At 36.7% G+C, this 20,653-nt stretch overlaps 1 protein-coding gene across 14 annotated transcripts in view; it reads left to right on the top strand.

Annotated features, from left to right (window-relative positions):
* Cep170 (centrosomal protein 170) overlaps positions 1 to 20,653 on the top strand; it is a 95,329-nt gene that overhangs the window by 15,929 nt on the left and 58,747 nt on the right. For all 14 annotated transcript variants that reach the window (XM_048357450.1, XM_048357461.1, XM_048357463.1 and 11 more), the window contains exons 2-4: positions 8,002 to 8,147; positions 12,579 to 12,668; positions 16,274 to 16,352. In XM_048357450.1, coding sequence (XP_048213407.1) covers positions 8,043 to 8,147; positions 12,579 to 12,668; positions 16,274 to 16,352 — 274 coding nt within the window. In that variant the 5' untranslated portion in view covers positions 8,002 to 8,042. The remainder of the gene's footprint in view (positions 1 to 8,001; positions 8,148 to 12,578; positions 12,669 to 16,273; positions 16,353 to 20,653) is intronic.

The raw sequence follows: 20,653 nt of genomic DNA, 5'->3' as shown, positions 1-20,653 counted from the left end.
TATGCTGTTGAGGCAAGGTGGTGTCAAACATCAGAGCTGTTCCTTGATACTGGTTCAAGGTGCAGAATTGATTTCATTCTTACTAGATCTGACAGTTTAAAAATCTGTAATTCCAGCGGTCTACTGTCAGGCCCAGGGATCAAGCTGAGCTGAAACCCTAGAGTCAGGAGTACATTGCCTCTTGACCCTGACTTGTGCACAGACATTGTGATGACCACACCATACCCACCATGTGCACCTGATACAAGAGAGGTCTCGGTACTCCTGGGTCTAATGTGATAGATGACTTTGTGGACTTGTTTTTTTGTATGAGACAGGTTTGATACTCCCATGTGTCCATTTTGTCCCTGTTTATTTTGATACGTTCAAAGATGGTAAAGTTTCACTCATGTAAATAAGTTACCTATCCTTTTTGTCCCAGGTTTTGGGGCTGGACAGACAGTGGCTACTTAGTTCACAAACAAGATGGAGTCATCCTGCCTCAGCAGTTGCTCTCAAAGTAGAGCAAATGGTTTCATAAAATGGTGTCACTCAGGACAGCACACAGTTTGACAGCTACTGTCTGTACAATATGGAGTACTGACCAGCATTCCCTACAGGACTGAGTTCCCCGAGGCAAGAGTCTTTTGCTCTTTGCTTTGTGTCCTAGATGCTTCTAGGCCGTGGATTTGGGAGGCTTCTCAATAAGGGTTTGTTGAGAGGAAGGGAGGGAGGAAGACAAAGACAGTTTTGTGCTTTCCCAGTGCTCAGCAACTAGAGACATAATCTTGTAGTTGCAGTACAATACCATAAATCAGAGTTTAAATTATAAATATTTGAATGAAGTATTATGGAACTCTTGGGGAAAAAAAGAATGGCTGTCATGGAGAAATAGAAAAATTTATAAAAGAACAGATCTTTTCAGTTTACTTAATCATATACTGAAATTTATATCCCTCCTTCTTTATGCTGTATTGGGGTTTGAACAAAGGCCTTATACTTGCTAGGAAAGTGCTGTAACTACAGTCACACCCCCAACTCTTTTTGCCTTTTAGTTGTTTTTTAGATAGGGTCTCGTGATTTTTGCCCAGGGCCAGCTTCAGAACCTGATCATCCTGTTCATCCTACCTTTGCTACCATGTAGCTGGAGTTACAGACTTGAGCCACTGTGCCTGCAATAGTCTTTGAGATAGGGATTCATTAACTTTTTGTCCAGGCTTACCTTGCACCATGATCCTCCTCTCTCCACCTCCCAGGTAGCTGGGATCCTCTAACAACTACTATCCCCAGCCTAGGATTTCTTCCTTAAACACAGATCAGAAGATAAAAACATACAGTTTTATGTTATACTTAGTCTGCTTTAAGATATATTATGATAACAGAAAAGATTAATGAAGATTTCTGATTTGGAAAATGGAAGAGTTTGAAATCTTGCTTAAGTTATATTATTAATCAGTCTAAATGAGACAAAATTACATTTATTTCTTGATAATAGTCTTTTATGTGTGTAAATCACAATTGAGTTCCTAGAATATTAGCTATTTTGTCTTAATTAAGACTCTTGCCTATTGTACACAAAAATGTTTAATAGTTTTCTTTTTGTTATTGTTGGTTTTGTGTGTTGACAAGGTATTGCTGGATAGCCCCTGGCTGGCCTTGAACTCTTGATCTTCCTGTTTCCACCTCCCTCCTCCTAGGATTACAGATGTATGCCATCATGGCAGGGCAAGATTTCTTATTCAAAAATTTTGTATAGGCACTGGGGATATGGCCTAGTGGCAAGAGTGCTTACCTCTTATACATGAAGCCCTGGGTTCAATTCCCCAGCACCACATATATAGAAAACGACCAGAAGGGGCGCTGTGGCTCAAGTGGTAGAGTGCCAGCCTTGAGCAAAAAGAAGACAGGGACGGTGCTCAGGCCCTGAGTCCAAGGCCCAGGACTGGCAAAAAAAAAATAATAAAATTTGTATAGCTGGGCACCAGTGGCTCACGCCTGTGCTACAGGCAGTTGAAAGCTCTAGAATTGCAGTTCACAGATAGCACAGAAAAATACATGAGACTTTGATCATTAATTAACTAGCACATGGCCAAGAAACAGCCATGATCAAGAAAGCTTAAGCAAAAGCTGGGTGCTGGTGGCTTGCACCTGTAATCCTAACTACTCAGGAGGCTGAAATCTGAGGATTGCTATTCAAAGCCAACTCCAGCAACAAAGTCTGTGAGTCTCTTATCTCCAGTTAGTCACAGAAGAAATTAAGTGGTGCTATGGCTCAAGTGGTGTACAGGGCTAGTCTTGAGCAAAAGGTGCCCAGGGACAGCACTGGACCCAGAGTTCAAGCCCTAAGACTAGCAAAAAAAAAAAGCAAGCTGAGCTGAGTCCAAGACCCTAATTTCAAGCCCCAAGTACACACACACACACACACACACACACACACACACACACACACACTATAAAACTTGTAGACCCTGCATGTGTTGTTGAGAGTTAACCTAAGTCTTACACAGATTATTTTTAATGAGTAGTGAGTTAATATATACTATGTGATCCAATCTCTGAAACTTCACTTAAAGTTTTGGGGCTAATGTTTTAGTCTCTTAAATTACTTATTGCATAAAATTCTTCTGTTGTAGTAGATAGCAAAAACAGTGCCCTAGATGTAGCAAATCCATTTATTTGAATTTAGGAAATCTTTTTACTTACTTTAGGCTTTCACTCGGAAAGATGACATTTGTTTTTTCAATAACATCTCACCTCTAGAATTCTGCCTATCAGGGCTGGGAATATGACCTAGTGGCAAGAGTGCTTGCCTCATATACATGAAGCCCTGGGTTTGATTCCTCAGTGCCATGTATATAGAAAAGGCCAGAAGAGGCCCTGTGGCTCAAGTGGCAGAGTGCTAGCCTTGAGGGAAAAAAAAAAAAAAAGAATTCTGCCTACCAACTAATGAACAACAACAAAAAAAGAATACCTAAAGCCATCAGTGACAAAATTTTTGTCTTAACAGCCTATGAAACTACATGCATTGGTTGAATGTCCCTTACCCAAAATACCGCACACCAGAGTATTTCAGGTTTGTGTTCCTTGGATTTGGGACTCTTGCTCTAGGAGCATTCCTAATCTGAAACTATGCTTCAAAATATGAAACCCTTGCTGGGCACTGGTAGCTCATGCCTGTAATCCTAGCTACTCAGGAGACTGAGATATGAGGATCAAGGTTCAAAGACATCCAAGGCAGGAAAGTGTGTGAGACTCTTATCTCCAGTTAACCACCAGAAAACCAGAAGTGGCACTGTGGTTCAATGGTAGAGCACTAGCCTTGAGCTGAAGAACTCAGGGACAGTGCCTAGGCCCAGAGTTCAAGCCCCACAGCCGACCAAAGAAAGAAAGAAAGAAACCCTTTGAAGAAAATCATGATGATGAGGAGCTGGGGATATGGCCTAGTGGCAAGAGTGCTTGCCTCGTATACATGAGGCCCTGGGTTCGATTCCCCAGCACCACATATATAGAAAACAACCAGAAGTGGCTCTGTGGCTCAAGTGGCAGAGTGCTAGCCTTGAGCAAAAGGAAGCCAGGGACAGTGCTCAGGCCCTGAGTCCAAGCCGCAGGACTGGCCAAAAAAAAAAAAAAAAATCATGATGAATGTCATGTTTTCAGGTTAGGGATGCCTGACCTGTAATTTAAACCACAGAAAGTGGTTGTATTTTATGTTTTTATTATTTTTAGGCATTGGAGGAGGGACGTGACTATTATGATGAATCTACTGTTAATAGGGAAAAGAAAAACCATAAATGCAAGTACAGAGTCTCATATATAATTATATGTAACATATATAATTAGTATACATCATTACTCCATACTAAATTCTGAGGAAGTAATGTAGAGTTACTTTATGGCATAGTATGTTGGTTGTTTATAGCTGTCATGAACCACTACTAAAATTCATTTGAATTCATAATTTTGATTTGAAAAGGTAGATAAATGTGAAATATATTAAAAATTATTTCACCCAAAATGGTAAGACTGAAAACTGCTATCAGTACTGTACACACTTTAGGCTTTGGCGCTATATGGCCTCTGTTGCAGCTATTTAACTCCTTGTAAAGTGATAAGTATGTATTTCAGTGAAATTCTATTAAACCACACCTGTCTAGCTACGCAGGAGGCTGAGATCTGAAGATCCTGGGTTGAAACTAGCCCAGGCAGGAAAGTCCATGAGACTCATTCCAGTTAATCGCCAGTTAACTGGAAGTGGCACTGTGGCTAAAGTGGTAGATTACTAGCCTTGAGCACAAATAGGCTCAGGGACAGGGCCTAGCCCCTGAGTTCAAGCCCCAGGATCAGCAATAAATAAGTAAATAAATCTTAACAAGTGTTGGTTTATAAAAGTTTCCATTTCATATATTTGAATCCCATGTAATTGAAACTGCAAAGTAAATTTTGCAGTGTATAGATAGAACCTTTTCTTTGATCCAGCCTTTCTCTGCCTTTTAGCAGGAAATTTTCTGTTTAATGTAATTTCTGGTAAAGCTTTTACTTCACTTTTGTTTAGTTTTATGTATGTTATACATTTTCCTGAAATTTTCATTATTGCTTTTTAAAATTTTTAGTTAATTATTTTGTACCTTGGTATTTTTATTCCCTTCTTTCATTTTTCTTTGTTTACTTTAGTTGTTTTCTTGATAACTTAGATCATTTTCTTACATGCTATAATTAATATCTCAAAATTATAAACCAAGGTTAACCAATATCAACTCAGTATTTTCTACTTTGGTGTGTACCAGTCCCTCTATCCTTGTATTGCAATTGTCATGGGCTTACCTTTATAGATAATATACCAAGTAACCTTTATGATTACTGCTTTGTGCCTTTATCAAATCATGCAGGAAAAAAAATAAGTGTTACAAACTATATCCAAAATGCAATAACAACACAGATCTGGGCATGTAGTTCAGTGGTAGTTACCTAGCAGATGGGAAGCCCTTGGTTCTATTCCCAGCTCTGTTTTTTTTCTAAAGTTTATTTTTAAAAAAAAAAAAGTACAGTAACACTGGATTTATTACCTTTATTATAATAGTTAACTGTACTACTGATTTTTCCCCTTATGATCTTAGGTTACTATCTAGTGTCCTTTCCTGAAAGTCTCTTTCTTACATTCCCTCCCCTAAGAAAGTCTAATGAACTCTAAGCTTTTATTTCACTAGAAACATCTTAATTTTATTTATTTTTGTGCCAGTCCTCAAGCTTGAACTCAGCCTGGGTGCTGTCCCTCAGCTTCTTTTTTGGTCAGTGCTAGTTCTCAACCAGTTGAGACCTAGCTCTACTTCTGACTTTTTGGTTATTGGAAGATAAGAGTCTCATAGACTTTACTTTTTTTGTCTGGCTTTGAACCATGGTCCTCAGATCCAGCCCCTTCAGTAGCTAGGATTATATATTTTAAAATTATAAATTAAAACAAAAACACTTTCATCCATTATCATAGAGTTATATGACATCACATTATATGAGCCGGTGCCCTGGTTAGTTTCTGTTTGACTAGGTTTTGAACTCAGGGCCTTGGACTTGCAAGGTAGGCATTCTGCCACTTTAGCACTAGCCCTCTTTTCTCACATAGACAGTGATCCTCCTCCTCATGACCTCCCAGATAGCTGGCATTGCAGTGCATACCACTGTGCCCAGCTCTTTTTTTAAGTTTATTTTAGTTGAGATGGATTTTTGCTAACTTTGTGGCCGAGCTGACCTCAAACTGTAGTTCTCTCAATCTCTGCCTCCTGAGTAGCTAGGATTACAATCATGATTTACCACTTCTGGCTTAATTTCTGATTCATGTTTCAAAGATGACTGTGAGATCTAGAGTGCTTGGTTGACATTCACTTCTTTCAGGACTTTGTGCCACCTCATTCCCTTTTGGAATCTATACTTTCTGAAAGGAAATGTGTTGGTCTTATTGAGGGTCCCTGGGGCATAGAGTTCCCTGTTTTCAAAGTGTGGGGCTTTTTTAGGTTTTGATACTTTGTAACATGTTTTCTTAGGAATCTCTTTTAGTTTGTCTCTGCTTGGAGTTTGTTGGAATTCTTCAGTATGTATATTGATGTCTTCAGATTTAGAGGTTTTTCCCATTGAATCTTCAACAGTTTTTGAGTCTTAACAGTTGAAACCTCTTTATGGCCTATGCATCCTAGGTGCATAATCATTGTGTATGATTAGTAAAGTTTAATCTGTCATCTCTTCACTCAGCTAATGGCCTAATAAAGATTTAAAAGATGTTCCAAAAGAAGGGAAAGTAACATACACTGTCTTTATTAATCCCTTGGAAGTTATAAAAGCCAGTGATGGTTGAAAATTGGTGGCCTGCCTTTGCTAGCCCCTCAGTTGTCTGTGAGACTCTTATATCCAAAAAGCCAGAAGTAGAGCTGTGGCTCAAGTGGTAGAGCACTAGCCTTGTGCACGAAAGCTCAGGAACAGTGCTCAGGCCTTGAGTTCAAGTCCCAGGATCTGCACGCATACATACATGTTCATGCATGCTCATGTGTGTGTGCACGCACATACACACACACAGCCCAAAGATTCTAGGCCCTTATTGCCTGTCTTGTCTCTAGAGTCCTTGTAGTTACTGTCGTAGTGGATGGGTGATAGTAACTACTGCCATGGAAAAAACTGAAACTTAATTTTAATACATACCATTGTTCCAAACTAGATTCTTCAGATATTTTCTGTAGTTACATCTTTTGTCTTAGTTCTATGTACTTGATTTCTTCCTTCTTATAGATAAAATACCTGAGTTGTAGAAGCATTACTATATACAAAATGATATACATTATTTAATTGTATCTTATAAATTATTATATGTTATAATTATATAGTTATGTTATTATAAATCTCATATATCACATATCTTGTGTGAATATGTATTACAGTCACTTAGGAAGTATGATTGGAATTTTAACTCAGAAACAACTGTAACTTCCATGTCTTGTTGACTAATCTGAAAGCTGAAACATAATATGGCTGTTTTCACATCTCGGTAAAACTTGGATCATGTCTTACACAAGTTCAAACCAAAGGTCTCTTTTGTCATCTAAAGGAGCCTGGGTCGCACAAACCTTCTTAGTGTTGCCAAAAACAACCAACCAGGTGTTGTGTTACTCATGCTGGGGGTAGTTGTCGTAGGGAGAGTGTTCCAAATAAAAACAGGGAGCAGCTCTCTATTACTTTCCCACTTATAAAACAGGAGCTACTGCATGGTCTCAAGGCCCAATACTGAATTATAAAATTTACATTTTGAGTTTTAGGTGATTTTATTATTGTTTTTCAGAAACTAAAAGGGTGTTTTGGTAGTACAGCGTTTTGAAATAGAAGCTTTGTCTTTCTAGAGAGGCCCTCTACCGCTTGAACTCGAACCCTTCTTGGTTTTATTATTTTTTAATGGGGTCTCATATCTTTGTGACAGGCTGTACTGTGATCCTTATATGTATGTTTCCTGTGTAGTGGGGGTGGCGGGTGTACACCACTATCCACAGCTATTGGTTTGAGATGGGGGCTTCTTTTTGCCCTGCCTGGCCTCTAATTGCAATCCTCTGGTTTCTGCTTCCAAAATAGCCAGGATTAGTAGCCACTTTGCCCAGCTAATGGTCCATTTTTGGCCTCAGTAGTTATTAGCTACATATCATGTGCACTTCTTTTGAATTTATTCTTCTTAAAACGATGAATAAGACAGTTATTTGTACAGCACAGCTATTTTCTAATTGTATTAATGTGGACCTTTACTTGAAGATTGCAGACTTTCATAAGCTACTTTAAAGGCTTTTCAGAAATATGGTTGAAACTTTATTGACTGGCCACCTATTTCTTTTCTTTTTAATTGGATGCTTCATGGAATATGTGGCTTACATTACTGATGACAACTTAATATACATTGGATACAAAGATAATTGCCATACTGTGGTTAGGCCGACTTATATGATTTATAAATAGATACTATAGCTAAGTATATCTAAGTGTGTGTTTCCTTCCCTATTGCAGGATGACGTAGCTTTGCCAAAGACTCAGACGCTAAGCAGAAAATGAGCTTAACATCCTGGTTTTTGGTGAGCAGTGGAGGCACTCGCCACAGGCTGCCTCGGGAAATGATTTTTGTTGGAAGAGATGACTGCGAGCTCATGCTACAGGTATGATTCTACCTTTTATATGTCGTTAGTGACATACAAAATGCTTTTCTACTCACTTAGACATGAAATTTTTTGCTAGAGAATCACAGTGCTTACTGGTAAACTTTCTGTCGCACTTTTTAACTCTAGCATCATCATTTTGCCCTTGAATCATCTGTAAGTTAAGTTTTGAGGATTATATTTTTTAAGATGAGGTCTTGGAATAGAAATGTTTATTCTTTTTTTAATTTTTATTTTATTGTCAAATTGATGTACAGAGAGGTTACAGTTTCATACGTTAGTCCTTGGGTACATTTCTTGTACAGTTTGTTACCTCCTCCCTCATTTTTCCCCCACCTTACCCTCTCTCCACTTCCCTTCCCCCCCGCCCCCCATAAAACTGAATTTTAACCTACACTTTAATGATACTAAACTCAGTTTCACTGATTCTTTTAGAATGTGATACTACTATGACTTGAACATAATTAAAGATTTGGGGGGTGGGTGAATATGAAATGTATTATTTATGTAGAAGGTATTTAATATGTTGAGCTAGGATATGTACATATATATTTACATATATTTACTGTAATCAAGCAAATTCGCATATCAGTCCTATCATATAGCTACAAAACCTCACTTAGTATGAATCCTGAATGCAGTACAATTTTGTGACATAGTCTTCATGTCGTATATTAGATCTCTAGACTTACTCCTACTTAGCTACAGCTTTGTCTTCTCTGACCTACATTTCCTTACCCTACCCCTACTGCCCAGCTAACAACTGTTTTCTGTCGGTATGTGTGTAGTTCTTAATGTTTCCACAGAGAAGTGAGATCATGCTCTCTATATTAGTATATTTTGGGCATCATATCCTTCAATTACCATATGTGTAGGAGCAAATGGAAGGTTCTCACTCTTTCTTAGGGCTGCATAATATTCCATTATTTCTGCATATAGCCATTTTATTTTAGGTTATTTCCATAGCTTGGCTATTGTGAATGATGCTACAATGTTCATGGTAGCGTAGAGATGTCTTTAAGCAGTGGATTTCACTTTTTTATGGTATGTGCCCAGAACATATTGCTGGGTCATATGGTAGTTCTATTTTTAATTTCTTTAGAAACCTCAATACTGTTTTCTATATAGCTACAACATTGGTTTGCATTTCCCTAATGGTTAAGTTAGTTAAGCACTTGTATACTTTTTTTTTTTTTTTTGGTCCAAGACTGGGACTTGAGCTCTGCATCTCACGCTTTCACTCATTGGCTCGTGTTCTACTATCTGTCTAAGCAATGCGTCCAACTCCAAGGTCTTTTTGTTTTTGTTTTTAAGCAATTGCATACCAGCTTGGCCATTTTCATTTCTTTCCAGACATACCTAATCATTGGTTTGCTCATTTTAAAATTGAATTTTTTTTCACTATTGAGTTATATGAGTTTTTGGGCTTCTGTTTGTTGGTTGGTTTGTCTCTTTTAATTCTGGCTAATAACTCTAACCAGATATGTAACATTTTCCCTTGGATTTCCAAATTAGTTCGTTGATTGTTTTCCTGGTTATATAGAAGCGTTTTATTTTGATAGGCCCAAATATTTGTTTTCACTTTTGTTGCCTAATCGAATAGTGATGTGATACCCAAATAATCAAACTGAAGCCTAAGTTTTAGCTTTAATGCAGGTGCTTTATGCCAGTAGCTGTAAATGATTAGTTATGACGAAGATAGACAGTTTTCAAGGTTGACAGTAGAGAAGTGGCAGCAATATTACATTCACAGGAGACATTTTGATTATGAAATTGGTACTTTCTCTGGAATTCAATTGCTATGAAAACTTAGCCAAACCTAAGAATTACCTTTAAAGCTTTGAAGAATAAACATGTTTGATAAATATGTAGGTTTTAAGTAATATGACATTAATTTCTACGTACTATAGAGTTTTGAATTCCAAATGACAGTAGGAAATCTTGCCAATTTGGACTGGTAAGTCACTTAGGGATTTTTAATTTGTAATTTCATAAATGTTTATTTGTAGTAGAGATCATTTGAGGTAGGACTTACAGCACGTTGTTATAAGGAGTTCATTTGATTTGTGTTTTGTGTTCTTGTTTTTGTCTCCTGTGTTAGGTTTGAAACTAGAGAGTCCTTCCAGGATCTGAGCTTTCAGTTCTCCATGAAAGCTTCACTTGGTGTGATAAGGTTGTTTGTGGAAGCAAAGCATAATACTGTGACTAGTTTTCAAACTTAGCTGGGGTTATGGCCTTCCAAAGTACCAAAGTACTAATTATTAGGGTTTTTTGTTATTTTGGTGGTTTGTTTGTTTGTTTTAATCTTTCTGCCTCGTTAGATAAGTTAGACAATATCAAGGGTTGGCACTGGGGATTCCTGTTCTCCTTTGTTAGGATTTGGTTAAAATAGTAGTTGTTTTGAGCACACGTTTTTGAATAGGGGACCAGAAACAGAATGCCCTAGATATATTCCATTGTGGATGCCTTTTCCCTCCCCCTGATAGATATATCAGTACCTTGACATATATATTGGGCTTCTAGATATACGACGTAGGAAAAGAAAAGAATTGTTATGTTTAAAGCCAGTCTTTCTCTGTTCGCTTATCTTCATACGTCCCACTTGGCAATTTGCCTTCTGAGATAGGTGTTATTCTTGTTTTTATTGTTTTATTCTAAATCATTTTACAATTAATGTAATTGTACAAGGTGAGGTTTCATTGTGATATTTCCACACATGTATACAGAGTATTCCCATCAGTCTCAACCCCTCTGCTGGTCCCCCTTGCCCTTCTTCCCCCTTCCTAAAAACAATTCCAACAGGTTTTGTTCTACTTTCATACATAGAAATAAACAATTTTGACTATATTCATTCTTATTCACCCTCCTTCTTAGCCCAACCCCATCCTGAGATGACGTTTTGGTTTTTGTTTGTTCGTGTGTGTGTGTGTGTGTGTGTGTGTGTGTGTGTGTGTGTGTGTGTGTGTGTGTATTTGGGGGCTTGAACTCAGGGCCTAGGTGCTATCCCTGAGCTTTTGTGCACATGGCTGGTGTTCTACCATTTGACCCACAACTCCACTTCTGTTTTTTTTGGTGGTTTATTGGAGATCAGCATCTCATGTACTTAACTGCCTTTACTGGATTTGAATTGGGATGTTCAGGTCTCAGCCTCCTCAGTAGGTAGGATTACAGGTATGAGCCACCAACACCCAGTTTATTCCATATTTTTCTTTTTTCTTTTTTTTTTGAATGTGTGCTGGTACTGGATTTAAACTCAGGGCTTGGGCACTGTCATTTACATTTTCCACTCAAGGCTGGTGCTCCACCATTTTGTTGTGTTTTTTTTTTGGCCAGTCCTGGGCTTGGACTCGGGGCCTGAGCACTGTCCCTGGCTTCTTCTTGCTCAAGGCTAGCACTCTGCCACTTGAGCCACAGCGCCCCTTCTGGCCGTTTTCTGTATATGTGGTGCTGGGGAATCGAACCCAGGGCCTCATGTATACGAGGCAAGCACTCTTGCCACTAGGCCATATCCCCAGCCCCTATTCCATATTTTTCTAATGGGAGTGGAGGTGATAACTTCCAAGTTGTTTACATATTAGACAGTAAAGTAGAAGTCATATTTCCTTGCCATTTCTGGTGCCACCTTTGCTGCTTAAAAGTTTACATAGCTGCCTTATAGTAAATAGTTACAGTGTTAAGGTTCATTGGTTCCCAAGCTATTTCTTCCTGTGATTGTACTAATACTTCTTTTCAATAGCAGTTTCCAAAGGTTTGTAAATGATCTACACACAACTGACTTCTGGAGAGAAGAGGGGAGAGGACTTTAAAAAGGGACTTAAAAGGAACTTTAAAAAACTATTACATTCCTTTTTATTGGCTTTCTTTCACTCCTAAAGCTTACCCAAGAAACCCAGTTTTAGAATCCACATTTCAAGCAAGGATAATTAAAGACAGAGTTACCTCATTATGATTCTTTTATATAAGTCTTTGGGTTGCTGTACAATTAAAATTTTCAGTATTTAAAGAAAAAGATTCTTCAGGGTATTGTTTTGGTTTTTTCTTAAATAATAAAACATTTAAAGGATGGGATGTAGATCAATGGCATATCACTTAACCTAGCACACAGAGACATGGGTTCCACCCCTAACATTATGGAGAAAAACATATAAAATATTACAACATAATTTCCATGAAAAGTTTCATATAAATTCTCTCAGAATTAGAACATGTACATTGAGTAGAAATAATTTTTTTTAATTTTGCTAATTTCTTTGGGGAATTATGGTGAATTTGTTGTATAATAGTAATACAGTTTTAATCTCATGTAATGCACTTTTGTTTGGTACTTCCCTATTCTCTCAACTAATCTAATAATATTATGCATCTAGTTTAAAATCTTTGATAGTATTCTAATACGTCATTGTATTTATTGACTTTAAAAATTCCTTTCAGTCTCGCAGTGTGGATAAGCAACATGCCGTAATCAATTATGATACCGCTGCAGATGAACATTTGGTGAAAGATTTAGGCAGCCTGAATGGGGTAAGTTGATTTCTCACAGCTTACCTTCTTGATGAACTAGTGCATGGTTTGTAGTTCAGAGAGCTGAATCTGAATTTCTGTTCTAGACTCTGAGGTCTTGATTATAACTCCTTTTTCTGTGCCCCATTTTTCTTCCACCTATAGACAGACAGAGGTAAAGTTGTGATCTAATGGTGTTGCCATAGAAACAAATCTTATTTAGCTTCCTATATGTGATTTATTAGCATGTTTCTTTTTCCCTGTTACTGTTTGAAAATTTCTCTCTTCTTTTTGCAATTTTAGACCTGCAGGAGATTCTTTTCTCCCAGATGTTTTCACTTACATTCTTGTGAGCTGAAATTTTGTCTGGCTTATTTCCTAGGTCTTTTTAAACTTTAGGGAATATATCTGTCATAACATCATGTTAAAAATTGTTTCATGATCTCTGAAAAATGGCTAGTACATAATGTCATACTATAGATGCTTTATATTTAGGAGAGTTGAGTGATTATGCTTTAAATGGGTTTGATAGGTCATTTTAGACCTATTGAGTAAATGTTTCATTTTTTATTTACTATGAGATAGATTTAAATAAAATTGACTCAGAACTGTGGCATTCCTCTTAACTATGTACCTACCTACTTGCTTATTTTCTGCATACAATAATCAGTGAATATTTTTATGCTTTTGTTTTCCTAGGCTTTTCTGTTTTGTAGTTATACTCTGTTTTGGTAAGCTTAAGAACATAACTTTAAGTGGGCACCAGTGGCTCACGCTTATAATCCTAGGTACTCAGGAGATTGAAATCTGAGCATTGTGGTTCCATGCCAGCTGGGACAGGAAAGTCCTTGAGACTCTTATCTCCAATTAATGGCCAGAAAACCAGAAGTGGCACTGTGACTCAAAGTAGTGGAGTACTAACCTTGAGCGAAAAAGCTCAGGGACAGGCACAGGCCCTGAGTTCAAGCCCATGACTGACAACAAAACAAAACAAAATAATTAAAACACTCTGACATGCTTATGTTATAAATGAATATAAATTAGAGTTTATAAATCCCAGGAGCCTTTGTTTTCTTTGCATTAACATTTCAACCTTTATATACAGTATGTTGGAAAGTTGAGATTTTATTGGATTTTTTTTTTGCCAGTCCTGGAACTTGAACTCAGGGCCTAGGCACTGTCCTTGAACTTCTTTTTCTCAAGGCTAGCACTCTACCACTTGAGCCACAGCACCACTTTGAGCCTTTTCTATTTATGTGGTACTGAGGAATTGAACCCAGGGCTTCATGCAAGCTAGAGAAGGAAGCACTGTACCACTAGACACATTTCTAGCCCCAAGTTATGATTTAAGATTACTTTTGATTATGACATATTACAAAGAGCTAATTATGCACAGAAATTTGAGAATGTGACAGTAATAGCATAATCCCTTTATGCATTTTATCATTCAGCACTGGAGGCCCTTTAAACTTCCTCACCATGAGGAACCTTTCCAAACAAGCCCTCCAAGTATCTGAAATAAAGTATAATGGAAAAATGGAATTTTCAGGGAAAGAAAGTTTCAATTTACCAAAGAAAATCTTTAGATGATTTCCACATTTGCTTTAGTGTTCTTTACTTCTAATGAATTCTAGTCTTCTCAGAATTCAAGCAAAAATAGTCATCACATTTTACCATCTCTGTGTCCAGAGAACATTTTAATTTCATATATACTTCAAGTTTTTTCACATATAATTTATAGAAGTAAGCATAGAGAGAATAAAAACAATCTGAAATTTTCATCAAAATTTAGGTATGGTAAGCAAGCTTTTGTTCTGTACTTTTTTAGTTTTCAGAGGCACTTGATATACACAGTTGGCAGTGTCACTTGAAAGCCAGCTTAAACTTTAGTAGCTTTTTAACTCATTTTAGTAGCAGTTCATTTAATAGTTTTAATTATTGTTCTTGAAAAATATTTCTTATTTTAAATTTATAAACAAATAGAAGATAGATAAATCTTATAATTTTATTTTTACACCATTTTGTAGAAATGATGTACCTTTATTTTCCTCTAAGTCACCTGGCAGTAGACAATTGGCCTTGGGCATTTATCCACTTACAAACTGTACCACAGAAACCAATTTAACAAAAAGAATACTGGTAACATTTCTTTTAAAATACAAAATCAGATTCTTACTAAAAAATATCATATGATTCCTATTGAATATATAACTCAATGCCTATACTTTGTTTTCTTTTTGCCTTTAGAAACATTCTATTCTCACTAATTCTTGGATTAAAGAAAGTTCACATATGATCATTTTTCTCTGAAGACCTGAAGGTCTCATAATTTTTCCCATAGTATCATTTATCATTGTATCTTAGTCTATAGAATGGTGCCATCTATGTCTTATTATATTTTTTATAATTAAGAAATATCTTTCTTCCTGTTCTCTTTATTTTTATGGGCAGTAAATCAGAAATTCTGAATTTTCATTAGTGCTCTGATAGTTTAATATACAAACCTCATAAAGGTAGTATCGCCAGATGTCTTTCACGTCTTCTTGAGAAGCTCATGTAGTATTTTGGGCCTTGCAGTAAGAAAACTGGATGATAAAATGATGAATCGTTTCACTGTGGCATCTTCCCCGAGGTCTGTGCTTCTCATTATAGTGACCATGAGCCATGTGTGGCTACTGAGTACTGGAAATGTCACTTGTCAAAATAAAAATAATCCATATACCCCAAATTTAATTTTAGGTATTTTCTATATGCACACATATGCATATAAAAAACATGATGATTTTTTTATTGGTTGCTGAAATGGCACACTTTTGGAATACACTGGATTAAATTTAAAATATTTTATTAAAGTTAGTTTTATCTGTTCATTACCTTTATTTGTGGCCACTAGAAAATTTAAAGTGTTCATGGTTTACTTTGTGATTCGCAGTATACTGTTGAGTAATACTGTGTAAGGTTATTCTACTAGTCTTTTTCTTACTATTTTAGTAATTTTCAGCATTGTTAGAAATAGTTGAATAAAGATGAAACAATTAAAATGATTATAAACTAGCAGAATTTGAAAATATAGGAAAATTACCTCACTAAGATTCTATTATATATCTTAGATTCATTAAATTACCCAGAGAAGCTATCTAGCAGTTGTAACATAGAAATTTTTCTTAAGTAAAGTTTCTTTTTATTCTTTGGGTTAGTGCTAAAAATAAAAGTGATGAAATGTCAGTCCTAACAAATATAGTGTTCCTTAAATGTTACAATTGCAATCAGTAAAGCTTGATATAGTAAGAGTTAAATATTTCCCTCTTTCCAATTTGTTGGCTGAATTCAGAGTAGGAGCTTTCTTGGCATCGTTTTTCAGAATGGTGCTAAGTGCCTATATTCATCCTGGCAGCACCTTGGTCTTTGTTTGCTGTCAGTAATTCTGAGAAAGGCTTGCTAGAGAGTAATGTATCATGCTGTAGGATACATGGTGCATCTGAGGATACATACACAAGTTCTATTGGCCATCATATGATATGTATACAATATAACATATATGAGGTTGGAGAATTTGATTGGAATTTGTATGGAATGTGCAAAATTATACTTCTTATCTAACCTAATATCTTCTTTTTTCTTTGCAGACTTTTGTCAATGATGTAAGGATTCCAGAACAGACTTATATCACTTTGAAGCTTGAAGATAAGCTGAGATTTGGATATGATATCCTTATGTGATTTTGTGCATTTATTAAATGTATTCAAAGATATTTGCTCTGGTATAAATTAACATTTTTAAGATATACCAATTATCAATATAAGAATATTAGAAATCTGTTTATTGGATCCCTTCCCATGCTAAAATAATACATGTTCAAAAATATTTTTTTATTTACTAGGTCTCTTCCTAAAAATCATTGTGGAAAATTGATAGCCTCCGCTCTTTTTCCTTCTCTTACTCTTTATGTAGTCTTAGCAGCAGACTCCCTGCATACTGGTGCACTCGGCATGGAAGAATGTACCTGGAGAGAGGACCTGGAGAGCATTTCATTTTTGCTCAGCTCAGGAATTCTTCTCTGGTAGATTACAGTGATCCATGTCAACCCCCTGGAGGGAATGTAAGAATTTCAACCTGCCTTTCTTTCCATCTCTCCCCTAACTCTTTTAAGCATTACATCTATGTTACCTATTTAATTCAAACTTTCAGCATCATGTGTCCTCTGATAACAGTACTTGGGACATTTAGTGTGTATTTGAATTTCTGCTGTTTAAAGATCATGGGCAGACCTGCTTTTGAAATCTCAGCTCCATGCAAGGCAGAAACCAGGAGGCTTAAGGTTCACTGCAAGCAAGATAAACAGTTAACAAGAACCCCCACTCAGTAAGCCTGCTGTGATGATAATATGTCTGTAGTGCTAGTTTTGCTGGAAACTGAAGGTTGTAGGATGGCAGTCTGAGGCTGACCCTAGCAAAACTATGAGATCCTATCTGAAAAATAAACCAAAAAGGCTAAAGATGTGACTCAAAATGGTAAAGCACCTGCCTAACAACTGCAAGCACCTGAGTTAAATCCCAGTATCCCCCACCCCAAAAATCAAAATTCAGAGTCTGATAGCTAAAGGTAAGATTGTATTATTCTACATAGGTAGTTTAAATAAGCTCCAGTAGTGGGAAGGAATATAATTGAAGAAAAATTAAAACATTCCTATTTGTACAAGGCAGAAAGTTTTGGCACTGCCTCTGAGTTTTTGTGCTCAAGACTATCACTCTGCCACTTGAGCCAAAACTCCACTTCCGACTTTTTGGTGGTTAGGTAGAGATAAGAGTCTCATGGACTTTAAGGTCCAGTCTGCCCTAGAGCTGCAATCCTCAGATCTCAGTCTCCTGAGTAGTTAAGATGAGAGGTGTAGTGTCCATTAAAGTACTGGTGGCTCAGTGAATGCACTTATAGTACTTAGAGTATTAACACTTAAAATTTGTGAAATATAATTTTTTTAATTTAAATGTATTTGTAGAAAAATTTTGTAGCACATCTTATATTTAACCCTTGAAAACCCAAATGAATATATAAGTATCAACAACTTAAATACTTAGCAACTGTATACTTAAAATATTTAAAATACATGTACCACTAGGCAGCAGTGGTTCATGCCTATAATCCTAGCTACTTAGGAGGCTGAAATCTAAGGATCAATTTCAAGGCATGCAAATCCAACACACACATCTCAAGAACTGGAGGCATAGCTGAAGTGGTACAACACCACCATGAGCAAAACAGCTCAGCAAGAGCTCAAGACCCTGAGTTCAAGCCCCACTACCAGCACACACATACACATGTATATATGTTTTACATAAGAGTATGCATTAAGCATGTAGAAATGTAATAATCAGTTCCCTTCCTTGTATAACTGGTATAAGCCAATACAAAAGAATAAAAGAATTAGCATGTTAACCTTCATGAATGGACCATTTTCAACCAGAATAAGTTTTTTCAGAGAATCAAATGCAAGTATATTTTGTATTTCATTACTTCCTTAATTTTTATGCAGCTGTTTTAAAATGAAAATACTGAAATTGAGGTTTAAATAAAACTGTATAGAAAATTAATTTGGAATAAAATTCAAGAAGAATCTATAGAATGGGTATTGTATACACCTGTGTCTAGAAGATTACTTGAGCCTGAAGATAGACGTTAAGAAATTCTCAGAAAGAAAGGAGAAAAGAAATTTAAGAAATAATCTGTACTCTACAGGTTCCCCTGTAATTTAATAGTAAACTAGCCAATTTTTCCTAATACGCTAACTTATAATATGTCTTATCTAAAATTGTCTTAAAGTAAATGTTTCATACCATACGATTTTCTCAGGGTTATACAGTGAGTGTTGAGCCACAACGGCTATACCCATTTGCAGGTAGGCTCATTTAGTTTATCTTTAATTGATTATGAATGTGAACCTTTTATGTAAGTGCTAATTGGCCGTTACAATGGCAGAAATTTTATTAGTAGGATGAAAATTTGAGAACATTTATTTCTGTCCTAACTATACTAGATTTAAAAGATTATTAAGGGCTGGGGATATGGCCTAGTGGCAAGAGTGCTTGCCTTGTATACATGAGGCCCTGGGTTCAATTCCCCAGCACCACATATACAGAAAATGGCCAGAAGTGGCGCTGTGGCTCAAGTGGCAGAGTGCTAGCCTTGAGCAAAAAAAAAAGAAGCCAGAGACAGTGCTCAGGCCCTGAGTCCAAGCCCCAGGACTGGCAAAACAAAACAAAACAAAACAAAATAAAAGATTATTAAGCTATATTCATATTAAATTTTAGTTTTGGAGTTGGAGGCATGGCTCAATTGATAGAGTGCAAGTCAACTGACAAAGCATCAGATACTGAGTTTGAGTCCTCAGAACAAAAAATAAAATAAAATTTAATTTTAATAACCAATCTAGAAACTTGTATGCCTTAGAGCACAGCATGTTAAGAGTATTCTAATTAAAATGCTATCTCAGAGCCAGGTGCCAGTGGCTTATACTTGTAATCCTAGCTACTCAGAAGGCTAAGATCTGAGGATTAAGGTTAAAAGCCAGCCCAACAGGAAAGTCCATGAGACTCTTGTCTCTACTTAACATTCCAGAAAACTGGAAGTTGCGCTGTGCCTCAAAGTAGTGGTAGAACACTAGCCTTGAGCAAAAGAGCTCAGGGACAGTGCCTTGGCCTTGAGTTCAGCAATATGACTGACATTAAAAAAAAAAAAATCCTATCTCAAGAAAAACATTTTATCATGGATTGAGACTAGAATTAGAGAACATGACATGCCTTAAATTTTTTCTAGAGGGATTAAACACTTTTTAAACCATGTGCGCAGCCAAATGTCCACATTTTCAAAATGAACTCATGAGATGCACAAAAACACAGTAATCAAGGTAACCTTTAGAAAGTTCTTTAATTGTTCAACATTTGGCAGATAAGGAGGCCCACATTCATTCATTTTGCGTTTGTTAAACATTTCCTATTGCAAGTGGGTGCTAGTAGTTCATGACTGTAATCCTAGTTGCTGGGGAGGATGAGAGCAGAATAATTGTAGTTCTAGACAACCCAGACAGAAAAGTTCAAGAGACCCTATCTCAAAAATAAGCAACAAAAAGGAAAACTAAAGGCATGGTTCAAGTGGTAAAGCACCAGCCTAACAAGAGACCCTGAGTTCAAATCCCAGTACTACAAAGAAAAAATAAAGGACAGATTGTACTACTGTTGTCCTGAGCTTATTCTTCAATGGAATTGGAGAGTTCTAACAGCACACAGAAAAAAATGGACAGATTAGAAGGTTATAAGTTGTTTTTCATAAAAATTTTGAAAGGGGTTATAGAGCTAGTGTGTGGCATGCTCGAGGAATGTCATTTTAAAGCAAGTGTAATAGAATTAGTATTTTGGTAGGCAAAATATATCAGCCCTAGAAGGCCAAAATAAGGAGTTTGACTTTTCTTTTGAGTGATATGGGAAGTCAGTGGAGGTTTCTAACCCGAAGGTGACAGTGAATGCGTGTGAAAAGATCTTTGAGCCATTCCTGTCCAAAGGAGACTGGAGGGGAAGATGGGGAGGACGTGTTAAAAAGGAAATTAATGTTAGGGTATTGCAGTCGCTCAGCTTCATAAAGGAGGTATGCCATTTGCCAGTATAGTAAATGTGGAGATTATGAGAAAAATGCTGGGATTCTGTGTATATTTTTAAAATAAAGCCAATAAGATTTTCTGATTGGATGCCTAGTGAGGGAAAGAAGATCCAAGATTTGGGCCTGAGCAGTAAGAAGAATGAAAGCATTATTAAGTGACCTAGAGAATTCTGTTGGTAGAACAGGTTGACTGGGGAGAAGTCTTCACATTCACACACACACACACACACACAATTTTACACTTGAGTTCTATATTCTACTTGTTAAGATTTTATTAGTATAAAGGTGATGTTCAGAGGGGTTATGGTTCTATGACTCAGGTAATGGGTACTCTTTTTTGGACGTTTCCCCCTTCATTT

Source organism: Perognathus longimembris, chromosome 11, assembly GCF_023159225.1.
Source record: "Perognathus longimembris pacificus isolate PPM17 chromosome 11, ASM2315922v1, whole genome shotgun sequence".
Lineage (NCBI taxonomy): Eukaryota > Metazoa > Chordata > Mammalia > Rodentia > Heteromyidae > Perognathus > Perognathus longimembris.
This window is presented reverse-complemented; position numbering and strand designations above follow the sequence as displayed.